The 26,046-nt window shown below is 43.2% G+C and overlaps 1 protein-coding gene across 1 annotated transcript in view; it reads right to left on the bottom strand.

Annotated features, from left to right (window-relative positions):
* ARL8B (ADP ribosylation factor like GTPase 8B) overlaps positions 1-11,966 on the bottom strand; it is a 50,625-nt gene extending 38,659 nt beyond the window's left edge. Inside the window, exon 1 of the mRNA XM_052638658.1 lies at positions 11,679-11,966. Within this exon, the coding sequence (XP_052494618.1) occupies positions 11,679-11,801 (123 nt within the window). The 5' untranslated portion in view covers positions 11,802-11,966. The remainder of the gene's footprint in view (positions 1-11,678) is intronic.
* Positions 11,967-26,046: the final 14,080 nt, after the last annotated feature.

The raw sequence follows: 26,046 nt of genomic DNA, 5'->3' as shown, positions 1-26,046 counted from the left end.
CTCCTACCTACCACAATGCCCTGCACACAGTTTGAGTGTAACAGAACAGACACACTAGTTTACTGTTAAAATCATTCATTCATTTACTCAACATTTAGAGAGCTTGTTATGTGCCAGGCACTGTTCTTTGCATTGGGATGCAGCATTGGAAAAAGTAAAAAGCCCGTATGGAACTTATATACAGAAAACAGATGAAGACAAAAAGCAAGATAACTTCTGATGGTGGTATAAGCGTGGTGAAAATTATGATGGAGGTAATATGAGCAATCCTGACTGGAGAAGATATCCATCCTTGGATTCAGAGAGGAAGAGATCAAGAGTTCTGCCTTGACCTGACTGAACTTGAATCAGCTATCACCACGACAGAAGGTAAATCAAACAGCCTAGACTACACGAGGCCACTCAGTCTGCACAGCACGATCCATCACTGTCATCAGGAAAGCATGTGCTGGGCGTTATGCTAAGTGAAATAAGTCTCCCAGAGGAAGACGCATATAGGCATCTAAAACAGAGCAAAACAAGCCAGACTTGCAGGCACAAAACAGATGGGATTAGGAACAGACGAAAGGAGGTCAAAAGATACAAACTTCCAATGACAAAATACGTAAGTCATGAGGTGCCACGTACAGAAAGGCGACTATAGTTAAGAACACTGTACTGTATATTTGCAGTTGCTGAGTTAATCATCATCATAAAAAAAAACTGTAACGATGTAAGGCTAGTGATGTTAGTGATGTGAACTGGATTTGCTGTGGTGATTATTACACAATATGTACAAACACAGAATCACTGTTACACACCCAAAATTCATGTTACATGTGAACGATCTCAATTTTTAAAAGTATACATTTGTATATACAAAGGGATGGGCGGAAATGTGATGGATATCCAGCTTAATCTTAACACTAATTAAACCTTAATGGTGTTATTATTATTATTTCCTATTTGTATCAGCACTATTTAAACAATATGGATTTAGGGCATTTTTTTTTAAAAACAAACATTCTAAGGTTTCTTGGTTTTTCAAATTTTTGATTGGAGATTAACTGTTTTACAATGTTGAATTGGTTTCTGTTGTATAACAATGTGAATCAGCTGTAAGTACACATAAATCCCCTCCTTCTTGAGTCTCCCTCCCACTCTTCCCCACTGTTTTAAGGTTTTTAATTCAGCCATAGAATAAAGAAATAAAATCAAAATAAGGAAACCAACAGCTAGTGGAGTGAAACAGGTAGATTTTGGAAGGGGAAAGAAAGTGAATTTCCTCCCCTCAATTTCATTCTATTCAGAAATGACCAAATCTATACATTTGCTAAACCATTCTCCTGACAAAATGACCTTTCATGAAAAGAGTAAAGAAAAAGTAGTCCTGGTGATGAGTGTCTAAACCAGACCTTAAGGTACCTTCAGAGAGGAAACACTGCCCAAAGCCCTTTCTGGCCCAGTCTGCATGCAGTCTACACAGCCCACTTCTCATCTAGGGGACAGGCCCATACAGATACAGCACTGTCAGTTGGGACTTGCAAATGTACAGCGGTCAACGGTGATTTAAACCCACTTGACCCTTAAATCCCGGCTTAAAAATTACAACAAACACATGCAAGAAACAATACTATAGTCTTGTCCAAAATTAAAATTGTCTTCTGCGCATACACTTATACAGAATACCTATATCCTAGAGGGCAGGTACGACTCAAAAGGGCCATTCTTTTCTCCCTATTAGGTTCAATCTACCTTTCTACCTTTTACATCTCAATTTTTCTTCTGGGAAGAGGCTGAGATCTTACAACTAGCTTACATTGGAGCCTTATACTTTCATTTTATCCTCTGGTCTCTGAATAAAAGGTCCAATTCCGGGTATAAGAAAACACCACTACACTCTCAAATAATAAGGTTCTCAGTGCTTATTTACTCTTTAGAAGCATCACAACTGAAGAACAGAGAAGTTAAATGAGTTGGCCACAGTCCTGCTATTAGTCAGTGGTAGGATAAACAAAAGAACAACTCATATTTCCAATTCCCAGTTCAAACTGTTTTCACAACAAAAACTGCAATTACCTACACACACATACACACACACACACACACACAGAATTATACAAGTAGATCCATCAAAAATTACTAGCCTATCCAGGAGGCTAAAACATTTTCCTACCAGCCCACTTCAGCTATCAAAAAAATTCAACATGATAAAATATAACATGTTCAAGATTTTTCGAACAATTAAACAAAACAAAAGCTTACTTCCTAAACAAAAGCTACAGTTAAATATAATCAAGAGAAATATAAACACTAACTCAACATAAAGCTGATGATTACACCCAACATTACTCCCAACACACAGCAGTCACCATTTTTTTTTTAGTTACCATTTCCTGAGTGCTCTCTATGTACAAGGCACAGTGCTAAGCACAAGGCTAAGCACTTAACAAACATTCATTTAATTCTGAAAGCCACTCCAGGAGGCAGTTCTTTGACTACTACTTTTTACAGAGAAGGAAAAATGAAGCACAGATGCTAACAAAAGTGATGTATAGCTAAGTCAGTATTCAAACCCAAATCTGTCAGACTCCAGCACTCTCATTTCTAACTACGCTACACTTCGCACACTGAAATATGAATATGGGTTCATAAAGACATTTGTTCTTAATTTTGTATTTTAAATGCAATGTTTGTCTACTGATAAATACATCTGAGTACCGAGCATGTGCCAGTGTTTAAGGCACTTTTATACTTGAGAGAACAAATAAAGAGAATTTCCAGGGAGAGCACATTATATAAACAGTAACCTAGCAGCTAACACATGCCTTAGTCTGATCACTGTTTAAAGTGTTTTACAAGTATTGAAAGTGAAAGTGAAGTCTCTCAGTCATGTCTGACTCTTTGCGACCCCATGGACTGTAGCCTATTAGGCTCCTCCATCCATGGGATTTTCCAGGCAAGAGTGCTGGAGTGGATTGTCACTTCCTTCTCCAGGGGATCTTCCTGACCCAGGAATCAAACCCGGGTCTCCCGCATTGCAGGCAGACGCTTTACCATCTGAGCCACCAGGGAAGTTATTAACCCACAAGTATTAACCCACAGTAACTCTAAGAAATGACTATTATTCCCATTTTACAAATAAGGAAGCAGATACTGAGTTGAATAACTTACCAAAAATAACACAAGAGTCAGGATGTGAACCTAGATCATCTGGCTTTCAACTCCTAACCTCCCTGCCATTTTAACTCAAGTAGCCACTTAAACACATTCTAAATAAACTCAACTATACCACATTCATATGCCAAAAAATTTAGGCTCAAAATATATTCTTACAGTAATACTATTCTGGCGGAAGCTTAAGTAATTCCTATCAAGTAAATTGGTACAAAGGACATTTTTAGAATCAGTTTGCCAATCATCATTCAATTTTTTCTTCTTAACAACAATTACTTTTCTAACCCCAGTCTAGGAGAAAAGGCCTCAATTTTCAAGATAGGTGTCACTACTTAAGATACCTAAATCCTAAAATTATTTTGCCAGTATTACAATTTTTTAAAATTACAGTATTCTTGGACATCATTTCTAAGTGAACCCTAAAGCTTTACTACTATTTTAAATTTTTTAAAGTTCCTGTCAGGATATGAAATAAGAATGTTCCTCTATTAGATAAAACTGGGCAAACTATGAAATCAGATCCAATGTCTAATTTAAGAAACAGTGTAACCTTAAAAAAAAAAAAAAGGCACAACAGAATATAAGACCTGTGGTTTTGACTTTGAAGAAAGAAATGAACTGAAATTACTCCATTACAGATTTTGTCCCCTCTCAGAGAACTAATATCCTTAAATTATCATTTGATTTTGACCTATTCAGCAAACAGGTTAATACTTTTTCCTTTTTTTCATACAAGAGCTCAGAAGACATGAATCAACTTTTACAAGTATAAATGATACTCAAGTTATAAGTTTCAAAATTTAATATGCTTTTGTTTCAAAAAGTGATCTACCTAGCAAACTTCTTTAGACTCTGGTTTAGAAAAAAAATATTTCTAACACCCCTCCCTTCAAAAAGCAGCATCCCACTATAGCAGAGCAAGATTAGTTAAGGACTCCATGGAAATACATCATAATTCTGGAATACTAACTCCTAATGCAATCCACCAGTAAGTTTAAAACTAAACTGTGATAGCTAAAGGGAATGAGCTGTATTTTTATGGGTTGTCTAAAAGTTCAATTAAAAAAAGAAAATTGAAAAAGGAATTATGTTTTCTACAGTCTTAGTCTTAGCAGTTGCTGAAGCATAAATGGTAGTTCTTAAAACATGAAAACAGAGCAATTATCTGATAGGATAGTTTAAAAATACTGCTGGTTAACTTTATAACAAAACTAAGTATGCCCTAAAAATACCATAGGACAGAGTGCTTAAATGAAGCCCAAGTTTACGTAGTATATAAAGTCTGTTCAGAAGACCTTCTAAGTAGCAGTACATACTTTCTGGAAAACAATTCTGGCCATCTGACATGAAATATGTTCATGCCCTTGATTCAGTGATGCCAACTCTGGAATCCATCCCCAGGAAAGGCAGATCAAATTGATGTACAACAGCAAAACCCTGGAAACTACCCAAATGTCCAATAATGAGGAAATGATCGAATACACTATGGTATATCCACAAGATATGCTATAACAGAATAAATTATGAAGGCATTAAAGATGGTTTTAGAAGAATGCGTACATGATAATTAAAACAAACCAGGATACAAACATTATAAATAGTATATCAAAACTCAAAAAAAATTAGTGTTTGGATATACACATTATTTTTTTAAAAAAAGATGAAAAGGAAATACTTTGATATGCTGACAGTAGTTAACCCTGGATGGTGGGGATAACAAGTGGTTTCTATGTTATAGTATTCTGTCCAAATTTCTACTAATGACTTTGTGATAGTTTGACAATTAGGAAAAAATCTTCTAAAAATAGTAACTATTTTTTATAGTACAATGAATTTTGTATCCATGTTCAGTGACATTCTTTATCTTAAAAGCAACTTAATATTTGAGAAACTTAGTAAGTGCTTTAAGTTGTGAAATATCCTCTAAGGTAGTAATTTAAAATGCCTTAATGCACTCTTAACAGCTTCTTAACAAGAACATTTTGCTCTGGGACTCTAAGCCTGCATTGGAAAAAATAATGACTGAGGGGAAGAGGATAAAGAAGTTTGAAGAAACACTCCTTAGCAAGTTGCTTCCTGCTCCACAATTCCGAATCTCTATCTGAAGGCAACCCGGAAGGCCAGCTCCAACAGTCACAGTTCAGATTTGCTACTGTACTGGCCTCTCTCCCCTTCCCTCTCCTTCCTCTCCTTGACCCTTCCTATCCTTCCCTGTTTTTCTAGTCCCCCGGTCCTGGACGCAGGAATCTGGTCGATGGGCCCTCAGCCTGAGCTGAGGATTGGAGACTGACCCGAATTCTGGTTCTGATTTCTGGCAGGGCCGAGTTCCAGTCCTCCCTTCTCTGGGGGCCCAGGGAAAAGTCTCATAACACCTGGGCATCTGTAGGTGGCAGGAGACGTCTCCCGCCTCCTCCCCCTTCTTCTTTCCTGGAACCTGGCTTCCTTTCCTCCCTTGAAATCTTTGATGTTAGTACTTGGATCTGATTTAAGGGCTTCCCCGGTGGTGCAGAGGTTAAAGCGTCTGCCTGCAATATGGGAGACCTGGGTTCGATCCCTGGGTCGGGAAGAGCCCCTGTAGAAGGAAATGGCAACCCACTCCAGTATTCTTGCCTGGAAAATCCCATGGACTGAGGAGCCTGGTGGGCTACAGTCCATGGAGTTACAGAGTCTGAGAGGACTTGGCAACTAAACAATAACAACAAACATAGTTCAATAACCAGTTATTTAAATGTTCGAATGTTATTTAGTTCAAACGCCTGTTAGCCAGTTATTTAAATGTTCGAACGTAATAATCTTCCACTGTGCTGTGTGCCTCAGTTCAGTTCAGTCGCTCAGTCGTGTCCGACTCTCTGCGACCCCATGAATCGCAGCACGCCAGGCCTCCCTGTCCAGCACCAACTCCCGGAGTTCACTCAAACCCACGTCCATTGAGTTGGTGTTGCCATCCAGCCATCTCATCCTCTGTCGTCCCCTTCTCCTCCTGCCCCCAATCCCTCCCAGCATCAGAGTCTTTTCTAATGACTCAACTCTTCGCAGGAGGTGGCCAAAGTATTGGAGTTTCAGCTTCAGCATCATTCCTTCCAATGAACACCCAGGACTGATCTCCTTCAGGATGGACCAGCTGGATCTCCTTGTAGTCCAAGGGACCCTCAAGAGTCTTCTCCAACATCACAGTTCAAAAGCATCAATTCTTCGGCACTCAGCCTTCTTCACAGTCCAACTCTCACATGCATACATGACCACTGGAAAAACCAAAGCCTTGACGAGACAGACCTTTGTTCGCAAGGTAATATCTCTGCTTTTGAATATGCTATCTAGGTTGGTCATAACCTTCCTTCCAAGGAGTAAGTGTCTTTTAATTTCATGGTTGCAATCACCATCTGCAATGATTTTGGAGCCCAAAAAAATAAAGCCTGACACTGTTTCCGCTGTTTCCCCATCTATTTCCCATGAAGTGATGGGACCAGATGCCATGATCTTCGTTTTCTGAATGTTGAGCTTTAGGCCAACTTTTTCACTCTCCTCTTTCACCTTCATCAAGAGGCTTTTTAGTTCCTCTTCACTTTCTGCCATAAGGGTGGTGTCATCTGCATATCTGAGGTTATTGATATTTCTCCCGGCAATCTTGATTCCAGCTTGTGCTTCTTCCAGTCCAGAGTTTCTCATGATGTACTCTGCATAGAAGTTAAATAAGCAGGGTGACAATATACAGCCTTGACGTACTCCTTTTGTTGTTCAATGTCCAGTTTTAACTGTTGCTTCCTGACCTGCATATAGGTTTCTCAAGAGGCAGGTCAGGTACTCTGGTATTCCCATCTCTCAGAATTTTCCACAGTTTATTGTGATCCACACAGTCGAAGGCTTTGGCATAGTCAATAAAGCAGGAATAGATGTTTTTCTGGAACTCTTCCTTTTCCATGATCCAGCAGATGTTGGCAATTTGCTCTCTGGTTCCTTTGTCTTTTCTAAAACCAGCTGGAACATCTGGAAGTTCACGGTTCACGTACTGCTGAAGCCTGGCTTGGAGAATTTTGAGCATTCCTTTACTAGCATGTGAGATGAGTGCAATCGTGCGGTAGTTTGAGCATTCTCTGGCATTGCCTTTCTTTGGTATTGGAATGAAAACTGACCTTTTCCAGTCCTGTTGTTACTGCTGAATTGCTGTGTGCCTATTTGCCCCTAATTCATGGGCAGATCATTCTTTCCCCTAATTCATGTCTCAAATACACACATACACACACACAGACTGTATATGTGTGTGTGCATGCATGTGCAGTCCCCAAATGGTAGTCAATACGCTTGATATTGGATTTAAAATGCTGTTCATATTCGCAAGAGGAGTATGCTTACATTCAAAATAAATGTTTAAGGAATTAAGATCTCCTGATTCACAGCTCTATGATTCTAATCTCAGGTAGACCTACAGAGGTAGGTAAGGAGAAAATGCACTAGCCCTGGGTTCTGATTTTAGCTCTGCTACTGATTAGCCTTAGGAATTTCACTTAACGTTTCTGGATCTCCTGACTACATCTATAAAACGAGGATAAAAGTAGACCACTTAATTTTTTTTTAACAAACTTAAAAAAATTATTCTAGGTCCAAATTTCTACAATCTTTCCAAGTATCTCCTTTTCATAATTCTCAGAAGTAATAAACTTTTCCTTTGATTAACCTTTGAGCTGTCAACACTTCACAAAAATGTAGAGAAATTTTTACAATACTACTACTTTCAAAAATACACAATGTCTATAAAACTTATCTCATCCATTTTGGTAAATCCTACCAAACATTTCTTCATAACTATCCTATAACCCATCTAAGAGTCTCAGTTAAGAGTAAAGGTTACTCAACATAAATTACACACACAAGACACATGATTTATTATGCAATAACTGCCATAACATCTAGCAATGAGCAGTATTTCATTTTCTAACATTAATCAAAAAATTAAAGACTTGGAGGTGTTTTTTTTTAAGGCTCAAAACAAAGATAACACAATATATACTAAATGTCTCTATATAAAATCAGATTACATGAAGTATCACTTGGAGTTTGAAACCATAAGAAGATGAATTTGAGGACTAAGACTCTCTGTAAGCAAACTGCCTCATTTCAAAGTAGACCAAATCCTACATGTAAGTAATTCAGCTTCACCAACCTCTACAGTAAGTTAAATAACATCTCTCAGTCTTCTTAACTTTTAAGGCAGTAAATATAGCCACATTTTAATGTGATGTTTACAAAAAGTTGATGTTTACCTAAGAAAACCAGTTTCACCTGAAGCTTTTCATACCTGGAAAATTACTTAGAATTTGAGAAATAAATGGCCATCTTTCTAAAGTGACACATAGTGTTCAACACGTCTGAATCTCTGAGTCTATAAATCAAACATTTCATACATAGAATAATGCAGCTGATTTTTTTTTAAATAAAGCTAAATTTACTATTTTAGACATGCTGTTTCTATCTAAAACTCTGTAAATTCACTACAGATTACTAACTTTTTCCTCACCCTCAATATATAAGAACCACAGATTAGGTTAAAGCCTGAGGTTTAAAGAAAAATTTACTGAGGTCTCTTTTTTCCAGGCTTCCCTGGTGGCTCAGCAGTAAGGAATCCACATGCGAACACAGGAGACGGGAGTTTGATCTCTGGGTCAGGAAGATCCCCTAGAGAAGGAGATAGCAACCCACTCCAGTATTCTTGCCTGGGAAACCCCACTGACAGAGGAGCCTGGTGGGAGTCCATGGGGTCGCAAAAGAGTCAGACAGGACTTAGTAACTGACATCTTTTATGCAGCATCTTAAATGCCACAGGCAATCACAGTCATGATTTTTTTCTAACAGAACCCAGTCACATTATGGCCTTTCCTGGTGGCTCAGACGGTAAAGAATCAGTCTGCAGTGTGGGAGACCAGGGTTTGATCCCTGGGCTGGGAAGATCCCCTGGAGAAGGAAATGGCTACCACTCCAGTATTCTTGCCTGGAGAATTCCATGGAAAGAGGAACCTGGCAGGCTACAGCCCATGGGATCGCAAAGAGTCAGACACGACTGAGTGACTAAGACTGCATCTGCAACCCACATTGTATCATTCAGAAAGAAGAGTCTAGGTAATTCCCAGGCAGTCTAGTGGTTAGGATGCAGAGCTCTCACTGCCAAGGGTCAGGGTTCAATCCCTGGTCAGGGAACTAAGATCCTCCAAGCTACACAGCTTGCCCAGAATGAAACAAAAATAGGAGTCTAACGTTAAAATAATAGTTCACTTTGAGTTCAACAGCTTTCCAGATGTTAACAGATGGGGGGAGAGGGAGGACATGCTGTGATTACTTGTCATGATCTATGAATCCACTACAGCAGTCCATATTTGAATACATACACAAATGCAAAGGAATGACCCCAGCTAATTCCCTTCTAAATATTTTTCAAAATACCATTTCTGCATTAAATGACTGTACCCACTACAAATAATACAACACTTACCATTTATCTAGCCCCTTCTATGGGCAGGCATGATGCTAATCACTTAACATCTGCCATTTCATGCACTCGCAGCAACTCTGTAAGAAACCTATTATTAACTCCTCTTAATAGATGGGAAAGCAAGGACTGAAAGAGGATACAAGGCTGCTAAGTGGCAGAGCCAGACTGCAAATCCAGGGCTGTTTGACTTCAAAGTTCATGTTCATTATGTCAAGCTAAACTGTCTACTAAACACACAAGCATGAAAATCGAGCTTATGGTTCCAGGAGTTCCTCAAGATTTACTAAAATCTTTTTTGGTTTCCCAACCATAACTACTTCTCTGTAACAAATACAATTGATTGTAGTAATAAACCTACAAAACACTATAATTAAGTTTTCTCAAAAAGAGAGGATTTAGGAAGACACCAATTCTTATCCCAAAACAGTATCAGAAAATTTACAATTAAATGATCTCAGCTTATCTTTTCCACATCATACAAGGAGTTCGAATATGAATACTCAGCCAAAGCCTGAAGTTTTTTCTTACTAATTTTAGTGGTATTAGATATCCATTCCACTCTTTTAGGCCTGTTGAAAAGAGTCATCTCAAGCCTCCGGCCCAATAACATTACAAGAGCCAAACAAGCAGGCAAGTTTTCCTTATACTTATATGCAATATTCCTCAAAGGAAGTTTGGATGTCTGCTCATCTCTACTTCTCCTTCCTGTTGCTCTATCACTGCAAGGACTAACAGTCACAAGATACACAAGTTGTGTTCTCCAACAAGACAGGCGTGTTTGAATCATTCCAGTAACCAAACCAGTTGGACAGCGAGTCGCCAATAAAATAGGATTTCACCCATCATCTAAACGGTGGAGAAACTGCTGCCATCTCTCTCAAATAGCTCAAAAGTTCATCCCTGACAAGCTCAAGACTGAGTCACAGCAACTCCTGGGCTCTAAATGAAGACTGACGAGAATCGTTCACTCTTATTCCCTCCCCTGCCAACCAAACGAGCGCAAAATTTAATTATCTTCCTTCCCTCAATCACCGATGAATAAACACCACACTGTATATAGGTTCCCAGGGCAATTTCTTTCCCTCCCAGAAACTCATTCCCTGGGCGTGGAATGAGCTACGTTTCTACCCAGTCCCTTCCTTTCTCTGTCTGTAAGAAAAACCATTACATTAAACCAACACCTCTTTTCCAACTTTATGCTGACTGCAAATCTTATCCCCTAGACCAGGGCTCTAGAAACAGAGACCCCACCCACCCAACTTCTTGGCTTAGTAAAAGCTGTGCACTTGTAAACCAACTATACTTCAAATAAACAAAATAATTTAAAAAATAAAAGCCGTGCACTATTATGGACTGGCAGGAAATGCCTGTCTTTAGCTTTACCGGCGAACGCAGCACCATCTACTCGGCCCCTCGGGGAACGGGTGAGAAAACCGATTAACTGGATTACACGGGACAAGCTGCCCACAGAATTGAGGGATGAGCCCACACTGGCCCCTGCTTTCCTCACAACGGTGCTCTCCGTCCCGAGTGGCCAGTTGAGACAATCTGAATTATTTTAGGCTTTCTCACGGGACACACGGACTCGCCAAATTCCACCCCTCGAGAAAGTGACAAGCTGAAGTTAACCCCTGCGCGGCCAGCAAAGACCAAACCCAAACGAAATCCCAGACCCCCACCACCACCACCACCACGAGCCTTAAAAATGTGACAAGGCCAATTACACCCTTTCCAAACCCTGGCTGCGACGAGGACACGGGGACACGGCGCTTGGAAGAAGACGACTAAATGGAAATAACCCTTCAACTACCGACCGCGCCGATACACCAGCCACCAACACGAGGGAAACTCGAGGTCCTGACGCCCGGGCAGGCGACCAGCACGGCTGCCCCCTCCCCCGACACGCACACTCCCAAGAGCCCCGCCGCGCCGAGGGGACCCCCCACCCCCACCCCGCCACCCCCAGCCTGGCCTTCGAGCAGAAGCCGGGCCGGACTCGCGGGCTGCGGCGCCCCGGGAGGGTAATCGGGAGGGCACTCACCGCGATGACATTGACGAAGGTGGTCTTGCCCGAGTACTGCAGCCCCACGAGCGTCAGCTCCATCTCCTCCTTCCAGAAGAGCGAGCGGAACCAGTCCAGCAGGCGGGAGATGAGCGCCAGCATGATGGCGGCCGGGAGGGAGGACGGACGGACGGGCGAGCGAGCGGGCAGCGGCGGCGGCGACGACCTCCACACGAGCGGGCCTCGGCCCGGAACCCCCCCAACGGCTCCTCGAGGCCCCGGCGCGACAGAGGCGGACACAGGCGGGCGACGGCGGCCGGAGCCAGGAAGCCGAGCGGGTCATATGACTCGCCCTACCCCCCACGCTCGTCCCCGCGCCGCCGCCGGCGCCCACGGCAAGAGCGGCAAGGCCTGTCCGGCCAGGCGCGCCCGCCGCCTGCAGCGCCACCTGGTGGAGCCTCCGTGCAGCACCGTGCACCGGCGTGCCGCCCTCGGGCTCCTTTCCTACTATAGTCCTTGGCTCATTCCTGTTGATCCATTCATCATTCATTTTCTCTACAATTGTTTACTGACTGTCGGCTCTGTGCAGAAAGACTTCAAAACTCTGGGGGTTTCATCGTGAAAATCCCTGTCCTACGTAACAAAAGATAGAAGCCACACGTGTTTATCAGTAGGGGAGTGATTAAACTTCAGCACATTCCCAAAACTGAATACTGTTTTTCAAAAAATGAGAAAGTTTTCTGTAAACTGATATGTAATGATGTCCAGGAAGTATTTTCAAGGTACATAAACTAAGGCACCAACTATGCATTATATGATATTTTCGGTATAATATGGGAAAACAAGAATACATATGTACATATATAAAACACATATTATGGTTGCATAAAGAAATACTGGAAGACTAATAAAAACTGTTTTCTATTGGGATGAGGTTTGGACGGTCAAAGGCAGAAATGGGAATGAGACTTCACTGAATATCTTTTTATATCATTTTCACTTAAATCATCTGAGTTGCCCGTTGAAAAGTTTAATTTAATTAAAAGGTACATTAAAATGTCTGCAACGTTTTCAGATTTTAGAAAACCCTCCCTCTGAGGAGCTTACCTTCCACAGAGGGAGAAGAACAGGGAGTGGCGCCTGTTCTAGTCAGACTAGACCTCTCAGAGGAGGCGGCCCTGGCTGTGATGACCTAGAGGCGGTGAGAAGGAGGGCCAGGCACTCGTCCGGAGGAAGCGCATTCCAGACAGAAGGAACAGCAAAGACGCTGAAGCGGAAAGGTGTTCAGAATGCTCTAGGAACAGAATTCAGCGCTGTCACCTCAGATTAATAAGACAGGGAGTGGGAAGAGAGATGGATGGAGGCAGAGGCTGGGATCAGACGAAGGAAGGCATGGGGGCTCTAGTTCGATCTCGGTGTAATAGGGAACTGGGAAGGTGAACCAATTTATATTTTTAAAAGTTTGCTCTGGCAGTTCCGTGCAGCAATGATGGTAGGAAGGCGTTACGGATTGAATTGTGCCCCTGCAGAAGATATGTTGGAGTCCTGACCTTCCAGTACCTCAGAATGTGACCTTTGCAAACGGGGACCAAGGCCGATATAATCAGTTAAGACGGTCTTAGTGGAGTACTGCTGCTGCTGCTGCTAAGTCGCTTCAGTCGTGTCCGACTCCGTGCGACCCCATAGACGGCAGCCCACGAGGCTCCCCAGTCCCTGGGATTCTCCAGTAGGCGCTTAATCGAAAATGACTGGTGTCCTTATAAGAAGAGGAGAAGACACACGGGCACAGAAGGGGAGAAAACCACGGGATGACAGTGGCAGAGACAGCAGTGTCGCAGCTGCAAGCCAGGGGACACGAGAAATGGCCAAGAGACCACCACTTTTCCACTTAATAGAAAAGTCACTTCTTACTTCCTGATTCTAGTTTCATATTAAAAGGAAGAAAAACCTTTATATCGGGACTTCCCTGGGTGTCCTGTGGTTAGGACTTGGCGTTTCCACTGCCGCGACCCAGGTTCAGTCCCTGGTGGGGAACTGAGATCCCGCAAGGTGTGCGGTGGGAGCAAAACCGAAAGAAAACCAAAAAACTAAACCTAAAAACTTTATAATGTTTTGTCATAAAAGCACAGTATGCTGGCTGTACAACAATCAGCAAGTACAGAGGCATAATGAGAAAAAGGCGACCTGCCTCTGGGCATCCTCACTTCCCCATCTCTGATGAAACCCATTTGAAGAGTTTACTTTTTTATTGATCAAATAAACATTTATGGGCTTCCCTGGTGGCTCAGACAGTAAAGAATCCACCTGCAATGCAGGAGACCTGGGTTCGATCCTTGGGTTGGGAAGATCCCTTGGAGGAGGGCATAGCAACCCACTCCAGTATTCTGGCCTGGAGAATCCCATGAACAGAAGATCCTGGTGGGCTGCAGTCCATGGGGTCGCAAAGAGTCGGACACGACTGAGTGACTAAGCACCCAGCACCAGCAAACGTTTATACACATATATGAGGTAGAGAATTTTCTCTTAAGCACAAAAATGGCAACATGTTGTAGGTATTATTCTGAGCTTCCTTTGTTCACCTACAGTTAAATACATTTCATTAAAAATAAAACCATAAATATTCAAATATTCAAAACATCATTTCCTAATTATTTTAATACTGTTTACTATTAGCTATAATTCTTGAAGCTAGGTACATGTATCCACAGAATGGAAATACCATATAATGGAGAACATTTCTTTCCAAAAGTCTGGGTTCATCAATGTCTCATTAGTAGCTTGAGATTAACCACTGGGGATATTTGCACCACTGAAATTGGCAAACACTACAAATTAGGCTCCTCCCTTCCCCAGTGAGCCAGTTATTAGACATTTAGTAGCACACCACTGAAAGTAAGTACATAATTCATAGTATTCAAATGAGAATGAAATAAAATAATTGCAAATTAGATGAAGTAAGGTGATGAAAGGCAAGCTGATTTATTTACAGCGTTTACAGAAGAAGGAACCTTGTGGTATGACCCCATCCACCTATCAGCGGTGTGAACTGTGCAAGTCGCTTAACCTCTCTGTGCCTCTGTTCACTGTAAAGTGAGAGAATTGTTACCAGCCTCAAAAGGTTATTGTGAGGAGCAAGTGAATGAGTCCACATGAAGCTCTTCACATAGCGCCTGGCACAGCATTCACGTTCACAAAATGCTAGTTATTATTTCTGGAACATAGTGACTCCGGACATTTAGTTAACAATATAGGGGCTCATTTTCTCATCTGAAAAACAGGGGTAAAGATACCACCTTGGTCTGCTTTTTTAACCAATATCGGGTACAAAGTCCTATGTGTGTACTCCTCCCTTTGGACTTTTTTTAGAATTAAGTTTTTAAAATGGGAATGCCAGATCATGTGCTCATATACATTCCCAGGTCACATGTAAAGGTCAGGAATCCCAGTGTCCTAAGAATGTGGATGAAGAGAACAAAGCAAGTCAGAATAACGCATGTGCTTTCTATATGACTGTTGTATAAGAAAAGGAAAATTCTATGGCATCAGAGCTAGAGGCATCTTTGAAAACCACACTAGTTTTAGATATCAGAAAAAGAATTTGAAAAAGAAGATACATGTATATGTACCAGTAAATCACTTTACTATACCCCTGAAACAAACACAACATTGTTAATCCACTCTACTCCAATATAAAATAAAAAGTTAAAAATAAAAACAGAATGACTCATTCTTACCAGGTGTGTGAGAAGTTGATCTGTTCCAGCTTCTCCATTCTTTGGCCACTGAACAAAGCTTGCACTGTGTCGATCTCAAAAATAAATAATCAATAAGAAAAGAAAAAGGCAAAAAAAGAAAAAGAAAACAAAACAAAACTGAGACACAGAGGAGGAAATATCACAGCTAGGGACATGATTTTAAGTTGTAATCCCCTTAAGAACAAGGACCATTTTGATCTAAACCAATAAAGTCATTCTGAGAAAATGAGTGGTTAGTGCCTCATCTCTTAGCTGTCTGTTTTGTGAGCCTCACATTTGTCTAATGGGATAATAGTTTTGGACAAAGAAGAAGATGGGTGTGACACATTCCATATGTTCCCACTGGCCTGACTATCAGCCTCACAGCGTCTTAAAATGACAGCACCTGAGCCTTCTCCACAGGACACGGTTGCATCTTGGCCAAGTCAGTCAAGGAGCCAGAATCTTTTCTTAGCCATGGACGTCAGCCCAGGTTATAGAGAGAGTCCTTCGAAATTAACAAGGGGAAGAATGTCATCTTTGTCTTTTAAAAGGAGGGTAGGCCTCAGAAACAGGGAAGCAAGAAACAATTAGGGAGTTATATTTATTTATTTTTCTTTATTTGGCTGCATCAGGTCTTAGATGGATCACGCAGGATCTCTCATCGCAGCATATGGACTCTCTAGTGGCGGCACAAGGGTTTCGTTGCTTCCTAGCATGTGGGATCTTAGGTTCCCCACTAGGGTCTGAACCTGCGTGCCCTGCATTGGCAGGCAGATTCTTAACCACTGAAGCACCAGGGAAGTCCCAGGAAGTTCTTTCTCTTTAGATGGAACACTCATCATTACTCTAAAACGCAGCTAGTTAACCCCATTGTAAGAAAAGTCAATCATTAGAGAATTCCAAGGCTACTCAACACTGGGTGATGAAAAGAGCATTCTGCTGAGAGGAAAAAGCCTTAAATTAAAAGTTCTTCTTCTGGCTGAAACTAAATAATGACCTTGGACAAATCATGTCCCCTCTCTGGGCTTTAGTTTCCAGTATCTCTGAAAGGTACAAAGGGAGGTAAGGAAATGAAATAAAATGCAACAAAGTAGAATAAAATAGAAAAAGAAAAGAATACAGGTACAAAATAGAAGCATTAACTTTTTTGAAATGGATCTATCCTTCATCCAGGTCATCACTGCTTTTTGGTGGAGTTGATTACCAGTCAGTGTTATGGTTTGGGGGATAAAAGTCTAACCAGATAAGAAAGGGGAGGGGTCCTGGAGAAAGAGAACCAGTAAGGCTTTCTTGATGTTCAGTTCAGTTCAGTCGCTCAGTCATGTCCGACACTTTCAACCCCATGGACTGCAGCATGCCAGGCTTCCCTGTCCATTACCAACTCCTGGAGCTTGCTCAAACTCATGTCCATCAAGTCAGTGATGCCATCTCATCCTCTGTCATCCCCTTCTTCTCCTGCCTTCAGTCTTTCCCAGCATCAGGATCTTTGCCAATGGGTCAGTTCTTTCATCAGGTGGCCAAAGTAATGGAGCTTCAGCTTCAGCATCAGTCCTTCCAATGAATATTCAGGACTGATTTCCTTTAGGATGGACTGGTTGGATCTCCTTGCAGTCCAAGGGACTCTCAAGAGTCTTCTCCAACACCACAGTTCAAAAGCATCAATTCTTTGCCGCTCAGCTTTCTTTATGGTCCAACTCTCACATCCATACATGACTACTGGAAAAACCATAGCCTTGACTAGACCAACTTTGTGAGCAAAGTAATGTCTCTGCTTTTTAATATGCCATCTAGGTCTGTCATAGCTTTTCTTTGAAGGAGAAAGCTTCTTTTAATTTCATGGCTGCAGTCACCATCAGCAGTGATTTGGGAGCCCCAAAAATAAAGTCTTTGCTGTTTCCATTGTTTCCCCATTTATTGTCATGAAGTGATGGGACTAGATGCCATGATCTTTGTTTTTTGAATGCTGAGTTTAAACCAGCTTTTTCACTCTCCTCTTTCACTTTCATCGAGAGGCTCTTTAGTTCCTCTTTGCTTTCTGCCATAAGGGTGGTGTCACCTGCATATCTGAGGTTGGTGATATTTCTCCTGGCAATCTTGATTCAAACTTGTGCTTCATCCCGGCATTTCACATGATGTACACTTCGTGTAAGTTAAATAAGCAGGGTGACAATATACAGCCTTGACGTACTCCTTTCCCAATTTTGAAACAGTCTATTCTCTTTCTTGTGCAAGAGAAGCCATTCTTTGGCCTAAGTCATTCTGTGATCTAAGCCTGGCCACAATGTTTGTTTTTGAGCAAGTCTCAGTAATTAATGATCTTAAGGAAACAAGGGAAAAGCAGTCAAGAAACAACAGTTCAGGAACAAAACAGAGTCCAGTTTCTCTTCCAGAGCTATACATAACAATCTGACACAAATCTCTGAGTTCTGCAGGAATTAGGGTCCCCACATGCTGAGACCCCAGACTGGTGGGAACCTAAGGAATGATGATGTTGACCTCTTCTGACTCTCGTGACTTTAATCAACCAAAACGTGGATCCTGGCAACCTTTGCCCCAATTCTAGGCTGAATTCTCTTCTGCTCAAGCCCTTTAATGAATATGCACACACTGTCCAAGTCCCTTGATGAATATGCATGTCCTCAACTAAAGTTTTGCTGTTCAAGGAGGCACCACTTTGGGAAAGATCCCGGTGTTCTCCTTACTCGCTGCAAGTAATAAAACCTCTTTTCTCTGGCTCTTTGGCTTAGTTGTATCTTTGGGCTCAATGCTCACCAAGCGGCAAATCCACTTGTAAGGTAAGAAAACACACATTCTGGAGTCAAGGAGTGGGTTTGCATTCCAGTTTTCTCCCTTCTGACTTTTGGCAAATTACTACACCTCTCTGAGCCTAAATGGAAATAAAATCTACCTGTCAGGGCTTTGGACTTCCTCGGTGGCTCAGCAGAAACGAATCCCCTGCCAATGCAGGAGACAAAATTTCGATCCCTGGGTTGGGAAGATCCCTTGGGAGGGGGAAATGGCAACCCACTCCAGTATACTTGCCTGGGGAATTCCACGGGCAGAGCAGCCTGGCAGGCTACAGTGCATAGGGTCGCAAAAGAGTTGGACACAACTTAGAGACTAAATAACAACTTAGGGTTCTCACAAGAGTCAAATGAAACAATGCAACATTGCCTCTCAGCACAGAGCTCTGTGCTCAGAAGGTGCTCCTTAAATGCCACTACTGATGTTTCTCACATCCGAGATCCCAATGCCTCACATGGAAGTTCCGTGTTGTGTGTTCCTGTGACAGGCACACTACCCAGCAAGTGACCAACACAGTCCCCTCCTAAGGCTTCCCATTCTACCGTCACATGCCCTGGGGGTCCTGTCTGTTTCCAGGGGCACTTTGGAAGCACTTAGGATACATCCTGTGGTTTCAGTGAAGCCAGAGCTTCTCAACCTCAACACTATGGGCGTTTGGGGTCACAGAATTCCAGCTGTGGGCAGCTGTTCTGTGTGCTATAGAATCTCTAAAAGTATCCCTGGCCTCCATCTACTAGGCCCTGGTAGCACACCTTTTCCCCAGTTAGGACAATCAAAAGTAGCTCCAGACATCCCTTAGGGGCAAGGCTGCCCCCAGCTGAAAAACCGCTGGATTCAACGTTACTCTTTTGTGTTTGTTTTTTCCTATTTGCTTGCCACCATCCTGTCTTTCAAATCCAACCTGGGCCAACGGTGTACCGAGAGGTGGAAGCAGCGGCAGTGGCACCCAGGTAGGAGGCCTATTTTATCATGAACCTCGCTCAATACTGCAGCGCAGAAATACTAACTAACAGCTTATTGCTACAGGTTTGCTATTGGGTTTATCTTCTCTAGACAACTAGCTCCTTTCTGGGGACACCCAGCAGCCCTCGCTGCTGTGCCATTGCTCTGGTGCAGTTAAGGTTAGGCTTCTCCCCCTGCACCCATATTCTTACACCGTCAAAAATAACCTGCACATACTTCAGGTTCAGTAACAAATATATGGAGTGTGAAGAAAACTGAAAACAACAAATTATTTTAGGCAAATTTCTCCTGCTGCCTAGGTTGAGCTGCAGATTGGACCTTTGGGAAGGGGACAGAGGATAAGACTGGCAGCTTCTGTTTCCTAGTGTTTTCATCTCCCAAGGCTGCTATAAAGAAGGACAGCAGATTGGGAGTTTAGACACCAGAGATGCTTTGTCTTACAGTCTGATGGGTAGAAGTCTCAGACCGAGCTGTCGCAGGATTGTTCCTTCTGCGAGATGTAAGGGAGCATGGTCCAGGCCTCTCCCGCAGGAGAGGTAGATTGCTGGTAGATTCTGGTAGATTCCTGGCACCCCCTGGCATTCCTTGGCTTGTACAGGCATCACTCCCCCTCTGCCTTCATCCTCATATGGCATCTTCCCTGGTGCAGGCCTGACTCTGTGTCCAATTTCCCTCCTTTTATAAGGACACCAGTCATAGAGGGCCGCCTTAATAACCTTATCTTAACTTGATTACCTCGTTTCCAAATAAGGTTACAGTCTGAGGCATTGGAGGTTAGTCCTGCCTAAGGGGCTACCTCCCATCAGTAGGATGAACATGAAATTTCTCATCCAAAGGGGACCCTTTTGAGAGTGAAAGGGGGTGCTGTTAATAATTATGCCAGAACTTTGAAAGTCAATCAGAACCACCCTGGTCAAACTGGGGTCTACGGTCACCCTACCCATGAAGCACAGACGCAGTGGAGGCAGGGAGCCAGGCGTGGGGACCAGAAAGTGCCGCCTGGACTGGCACGGCCGTGGTAGAGACTGGCATTCTCTGGGCGAGGCAGGTCTTTCAGGCTGGTGGTGTCCCTCGTGGTACCCTGGAAGTACCTTACTTGCAGTTCACTGGATTCAGGCAAATGCATCTCTGTGTTAGCAGGTGCCTTAAGGATTCTTTCCTTTAGAATCAGTGCACTTAGGAGTCCTATCTCTTTTTTTTTGCTGAGATCTCCTCACTCCACCAGGAGGTCCCAACGGACAAGACCTAAGGCAGCTCCACCTCAGTTCTCTCCACTGGAGACCCACATCCTCTCCCTTGGGAACACTCACTGTACTTTGTCTTCACAAATTTTGGGGGTAAGCTCACCCCCAGCGTGGGAACACCTTTTCCTCTTCAATCAGAACAGCTAGTCACCCCAGGGCCACATGTTTCAGATTTCCCAGGTGGCCTCTCTAAATGGTCCCTTTAAAGCCCATTCCCCTCAGTTTTAAGTGAAGAGAACTAGCCTCACATGCCCCCTCCCTGGCTGTAAGGTTGGGGGGAGACTTAACTCACCAACAGCTCTCTTCAAATACTTTTTCTTTCAATTTCCCTCTCTAGGTCCCTTTCCTACCCTCAGTGGGGGTGAAGTGTTCAGCGCCTCCAAGCCATCTCTCTTTGGAGTTCTGCAAGGCAATCTCACACATCTCATTGATATGTGACATGAATTTTGTTTTTGGTGCTTCAGCCAAAAGCCGAACCAAACGGTTTCATCCAAACCGTTTTTTACCCTAGTATTATTAACCAGACTGAGGCCCTCTGTCTGGGAAAGCGGGTTGGCCTTACTTGGCATTCCCAGCCCCTGGCTGCAGGTCAGACACCCGGTGGGTGGTTTAGTGGCAAAGTCGTGCCTGACTCTTTGTGACTCCATGGACTGTAGCCCGCCAGGCTCCCCTGTCCACGGGATTTTTCAGGCAAGAATACTGGAGTGGTTTGCCATTTCCCTCTGTCCAGGGGATCTTCCCAACCCAGGGATCGAACCGGGGTCTCTGGCACTGAGGCAGATTCTTTGCCGATTGAGCTACCAGGGAAGATCCAATCTTCCCTGAGGCCTAGCAGGGGAAGCTGTAAACGTTTGCCGGTGAATGGAGTAATGGCCAGTTTCCAGTCCTCTCCACATTCGGATCTCTCTCCTTTGGCATCGTTTCAGTTTGGCCGTGTTAAACCCCTAAAGCAACCTGTCATAATGCAATAGGCAGGCGAAGAACAGGGAGGTGTAAGTGAACTTCCGTCCGGCTTTGGAAAGGATGCCCTTGGTTCCCGCAGGCGGGGTGCGCGCAGGAAGCTGGGCGGCGGGAGCGGAGGCGCCGCCACCGCGAGGCTCCCTGCGGTCTCCGAGCCGCGCCGCTGCCTTTGAGCTCCAGCTGGCGGCTGCCGGGCGCACTGCAGGGCTCCTTCTGGCAGCTAGAGAGAGGAACACGGTTCCCAAGCGCCGCGGGATCGTCTGGGATGCTCCGGGAGAGTTTCATCGGCTGTCAAGCCAAGTTCAAAGGCGGCCTGGAAGCTTTCAGAATAGATGCGTCAGCCCAAAACACCCCCGGCGTTGACCAGACTCAGGCAGGCGGCCTGCCCTGCGGATGTACTGGGGGAAGACTGATCCTAGGCAGCCAAAGAAAACTTTGTTAATGACATGGGGTTCCACATACTGCTCTGCGCCAGAAATATGCTGTGGAACAGAAACACTTAAAGAGACCTTTCAGAGTTTTTTTTTTTTAAGAGTTCATTATTATTGTACTGGATGTTTGTAAGGGACGATAAAAGCGCTTGGGGAAATAAATTTTGACATGAGCGGTACTTTTTATAAAATAATTTACATTATATATACTGTAAATTATACAGGACTTGCCTGGTAGCTCAGTTGGTAAAGAATCCTCCTACAATGCAGGAGACCCCGGTTCCATTCCTGAGTTGGGAAGGTCCCCTGGAGAAGGAATAGGCTACCCACTCCAGTACTCTGGCCTGGAGAATTCCATGGACAGAGGAGCCTGGCCGGGTTGCCGTCCATGGGGTCGCAAAGAGTTGGACACAACTGAGCAACTAACACACACACACATGCATATAACAGAAGTAGCCTCTGATAGGTACGTGAATCACCTTCACCTCCTTGGACCCTCAGCTTCACTCCTTCTCAACAGTGGTAATCACTATTGACAGTTGGTTGAGTTTCACTGGCTCCATGGACATGAGTCTGAGTAAACTCCAGGAGCTAGCGATAGACAGGGAGGCCAGGAGTGCTGCAGTCCGTGAGTCGCAGAGTCGGACGTGACTGAGCAACTGAACTGACCTGAGTTTTCTTTAGTAATAGTAGTGATAGTAAAAATAATAATGGCAAAAACAGATCGAGGACTCACTTATGTGTCAGGCACTGTGTTAAATGCTTTATATAGACTGCTTCATTTAATCAGTATGTCCTTTCCATGTGATGGATACTTTTACTACACCTGCTTTACGGATGTAAAAACCAAGACATAGAGAAGATGGGTAATTTGCATTAAGTTTGGGCAACTTTCTGCTGATTTTTCTCATGCGTTTATGAAGATATGTGAGTGCATGTGTATGTGTTTATGTACAATTTCTATTAATGAAATTAAGTATAATATGCTTTTGTGAAATCTGCCTTTTTTCACTAAACACGTTAGTGTTAGTGTTAGTCGCTCAGTTGTGCCCGACTCTTTGCGACCCCATGGACTGCAGCCCACCAGGCTCCTCTGTCCATGAGATTTTCCAGGCAAGGATACTGGAGTGGGTTGCCATTTCCTTCTCCAGGGGATCTTCCCGACCCAGGGATCGAACATGGGTCTCCTGCACTGCAAGCAGATTCTTTACTGACTGAGCTACAAGGGAAGCCCCAAACACATTAGAGGCACCTTTAAACCAGAAGTAGCCTTCTAATTTGGCTACTTTCACAACAGCATATTACACTCAAAGCCTATAAGTAGCCTTCTAATTTGGCTTCATTTCACTGAACAAGATAATCTCCCTAAACCTCTGTTTCCATGTTTTCACCAACATAACAGTTCGCTTATGAATGTGAAATACCTGCCTGGTACATAGTAAGTACTCAAGAAATCACAACTGTTAATGTCCTGATTAGCATTCCTAGTTAATTGTCAGGTGTACCACTGTTAGAGAAGCGTGTGTGTATGTGTGTGTTTATTTGTTTTCATTTAATGCAATCATCCTAATGCAACTGAAATCTATTGAATTTAAATGGCTTGCCAGTTCTCTCTGGGTATTTTGCTTTGAGGGCTTGATTTTGTGGGCTCAATAAGAGGAGGGAAATAATAGATAGCTGCTAATTAATGTTTAAGCTACTTTCTAATGAGGCTCAGAGAAGCAAACAGAAAATGCAAAACCGGCGAAATGCCAAGAAGAAATCCGACAACAGGAGATCAAGTCCAGAGCCTTTCACCTCAGGGACTTCCTTCGTGGTTCAGTGGCTAAGATTCCACATTTACAATGCAGAGGGCCCAGGTTTGATTCCTGGTCAGGGAACTAGATTCCACATGCCTCAACTAAAAGATCTCATGTGGTGAAACTCAGATCCAGAGAAGCCAAGTAATAAAATTAAGAAAATTAAGAAAAAAAAACTGTCACCTCATCCCCAAATAGAAACAGACCTATAGACATAGAAAACAAACTTATGGTTACCAAAGAGGGAAGGGGAGAGGGATGAATTAGGAGGATGGGCTTAACACACACACTACTGTATATAAAATAGACAACCAACAGAGACCTGTTGTATAGCATGGGGAAATATACTCAGTATTTTGCAATAAACTATAAAGGAAAAGATGGAGAAGGCACTGGCACCCCACTCCAGTACTCTTGCCTGGAAAATCCCATGGATGGAGGAGCCTGGTAGGCTGCAGTCCATGGGGTCGCTAAGAGTCAGACACAACTGAGCAACTTCACTTTCACTTTTCACTTTAATGCATTGGAGAAGGAAATGGCAACCCACTCCAGTATTCTTGCTTGGAGAATCCCAGGGACAGGGGAGCCTGATGGGCTGCCATCTATGGGGTCGCACAGAGTCGGACACAACTGAAACGACTTAGCAGCAGCAGCAGCAGCATAAGGGAAAAGAATCTGAAAAAGAATATATGTGTGTGTGTGTGTGTGTGTGTGTGTGTTTGTGTATAAAACTTTGCTGTATACCTGAAACTAACAACATTGTCAATCAACTATACTTTAAAAAGTAATTTAACATAAATAAAAAATTTAAAGTCTATGTACCTATAGCTGACTCATGTTGATGTTTGACAGAAAACAACTAAATCCTGTAAAGCAATTATCCTTCAATTAAAAATAAATTCATTTAAAAATAGTCTTTCATCTCATCCATCAATCCCTCTGGCCTCTCAAGCTCGGTTCCTGAGTCTAGATCTGCCCAGAGCCTGTCACTGAATGAGCCTTTACTGAGAGCCTCTTTCACAGAGCTCAAGTGCAAATCTGGATTAATGAGGACATCCCTATTTGGTTTTTGTTTTTGCCAAATCTTTAGAGTACTACAGGATTTCCCAGGTGGCCAGGTGGTAAAGAATCCACCTGTCAATGCAGGAGACACAAGAGAAACGGGTTTGATCCCTGGATTGGGAAGATCCCCTGGAGAAGGAAATGGCAACCCACTCCAGTATTCTTGCCGGGGAAATCCCATGGACAGAGAAGCATGGTGGGCTACAGTCCATGAGGTCACAAAGAGTCAGGCACGCCTGAGCAATTGAGCACACATATAAAGTACCACCCTACATAGTAAATTGCAATTGGCCTCAAAAGCAGAGGTTGCCAGTTGAAGCCATGGATATTTAAGTTCTAATAGAGGATCCCACAGTTACGGTGGTAGGGATTCTAAATTCTCATGTTTTCAAGTAGAAAATGGATTTGTTATCTCCTGCTTATTTCTTCTTACCTTTGCTGAAACAAAACAACAAACTGAGTATCCTTTGAAATTGTGGTATCATTCAAAAAACGTTTGATGGGCGCCTATTATGTGTCAGGCACTGTCCTAAGCCCTAGGCGGCGGGATCTCAGTGAACAAAACAGAAAAAAGAAAACCCCCTTGGAATTTTTGTTCTGCTGGCCTGAACTTCCAAGGGGCCATGAAAACCACAGGCCGTGATGATCTGTTTTCAGTAACCTTTCTGTGACACACATGGTAATGTAATAAAAATAATAATTCCTTATGCCTATTTAACCTATATGAATTGCTTCCTGACCCCGGGGTTTGCAGTGACTCTATGTCTTTATTTTTAAAATAGAATTAGGAGCTGTTCACAGGCCTATATATCAAGTTTAGAAGGGAGTCTGGTATCTGTCTGTTGGGGGTGTTCTCTTGGCCTTGGCATGGAAGATTATAGAGGGGACCTTAGAATCCAAGACGGGGGTCTGCTCAACAGGAGGCATCCTCACTTCAGAGTTGACCAGAGGTACTAATGTTCCAAGCTATCACTTGATGTCATTGTCAGAAATGAATCACCCACTACAACTGTGACCCAAAATAATGAACTATCTGTGTTGCAAGGCACCAACCCATCAGAAGATAAGCAAGCTGCAGTACCAGGGAGGGTGCTGGGACCCCCATCATTCCTGAATTTAACCTTCGTTCATTAGATCATAGATACTGGAGATGAGGGGGGAAGCAAGGGTAGAGTTGTCAGGAGAGAACACTGGAGGGGACAGGGGATTGAGGCAGTGGCTACAGGAACCACCATTACGAAAGTACTTCAATATGTCAACCACCTATGCAGTCACTGGCCCCACTGATGGTCTGTCTGTCAAGTGGGTCTGGTGACGGTGGGAGTGGATTCTTGCTTGCCCCACTTCATGCCCTAGACAGCGCTTCCCTTGAAGAAATGTAGATTATGTTTGTTCCTTTCCTTGAC

The sequence above is a fragment of the Budorcas taxicolor genome, chromosome 1 (genome assembly GCF_023091745.1).
Source record: "Budorcas taxicolor isolate Tak-1 chromosome 1, Takin1.1, whole genome shotgun sequence".
In the NCBI taxonomy this organism is placed as follows: domain Eukaryota; kingdom Metazoa; phylum Chordata; class Mammalia; order Artiodactyla; family Bovidae; genus Budorcas; species Budorcas taxicolor.
This window is presented reverse-complemented; position numbering and strand designations above follow the sequence as displayed.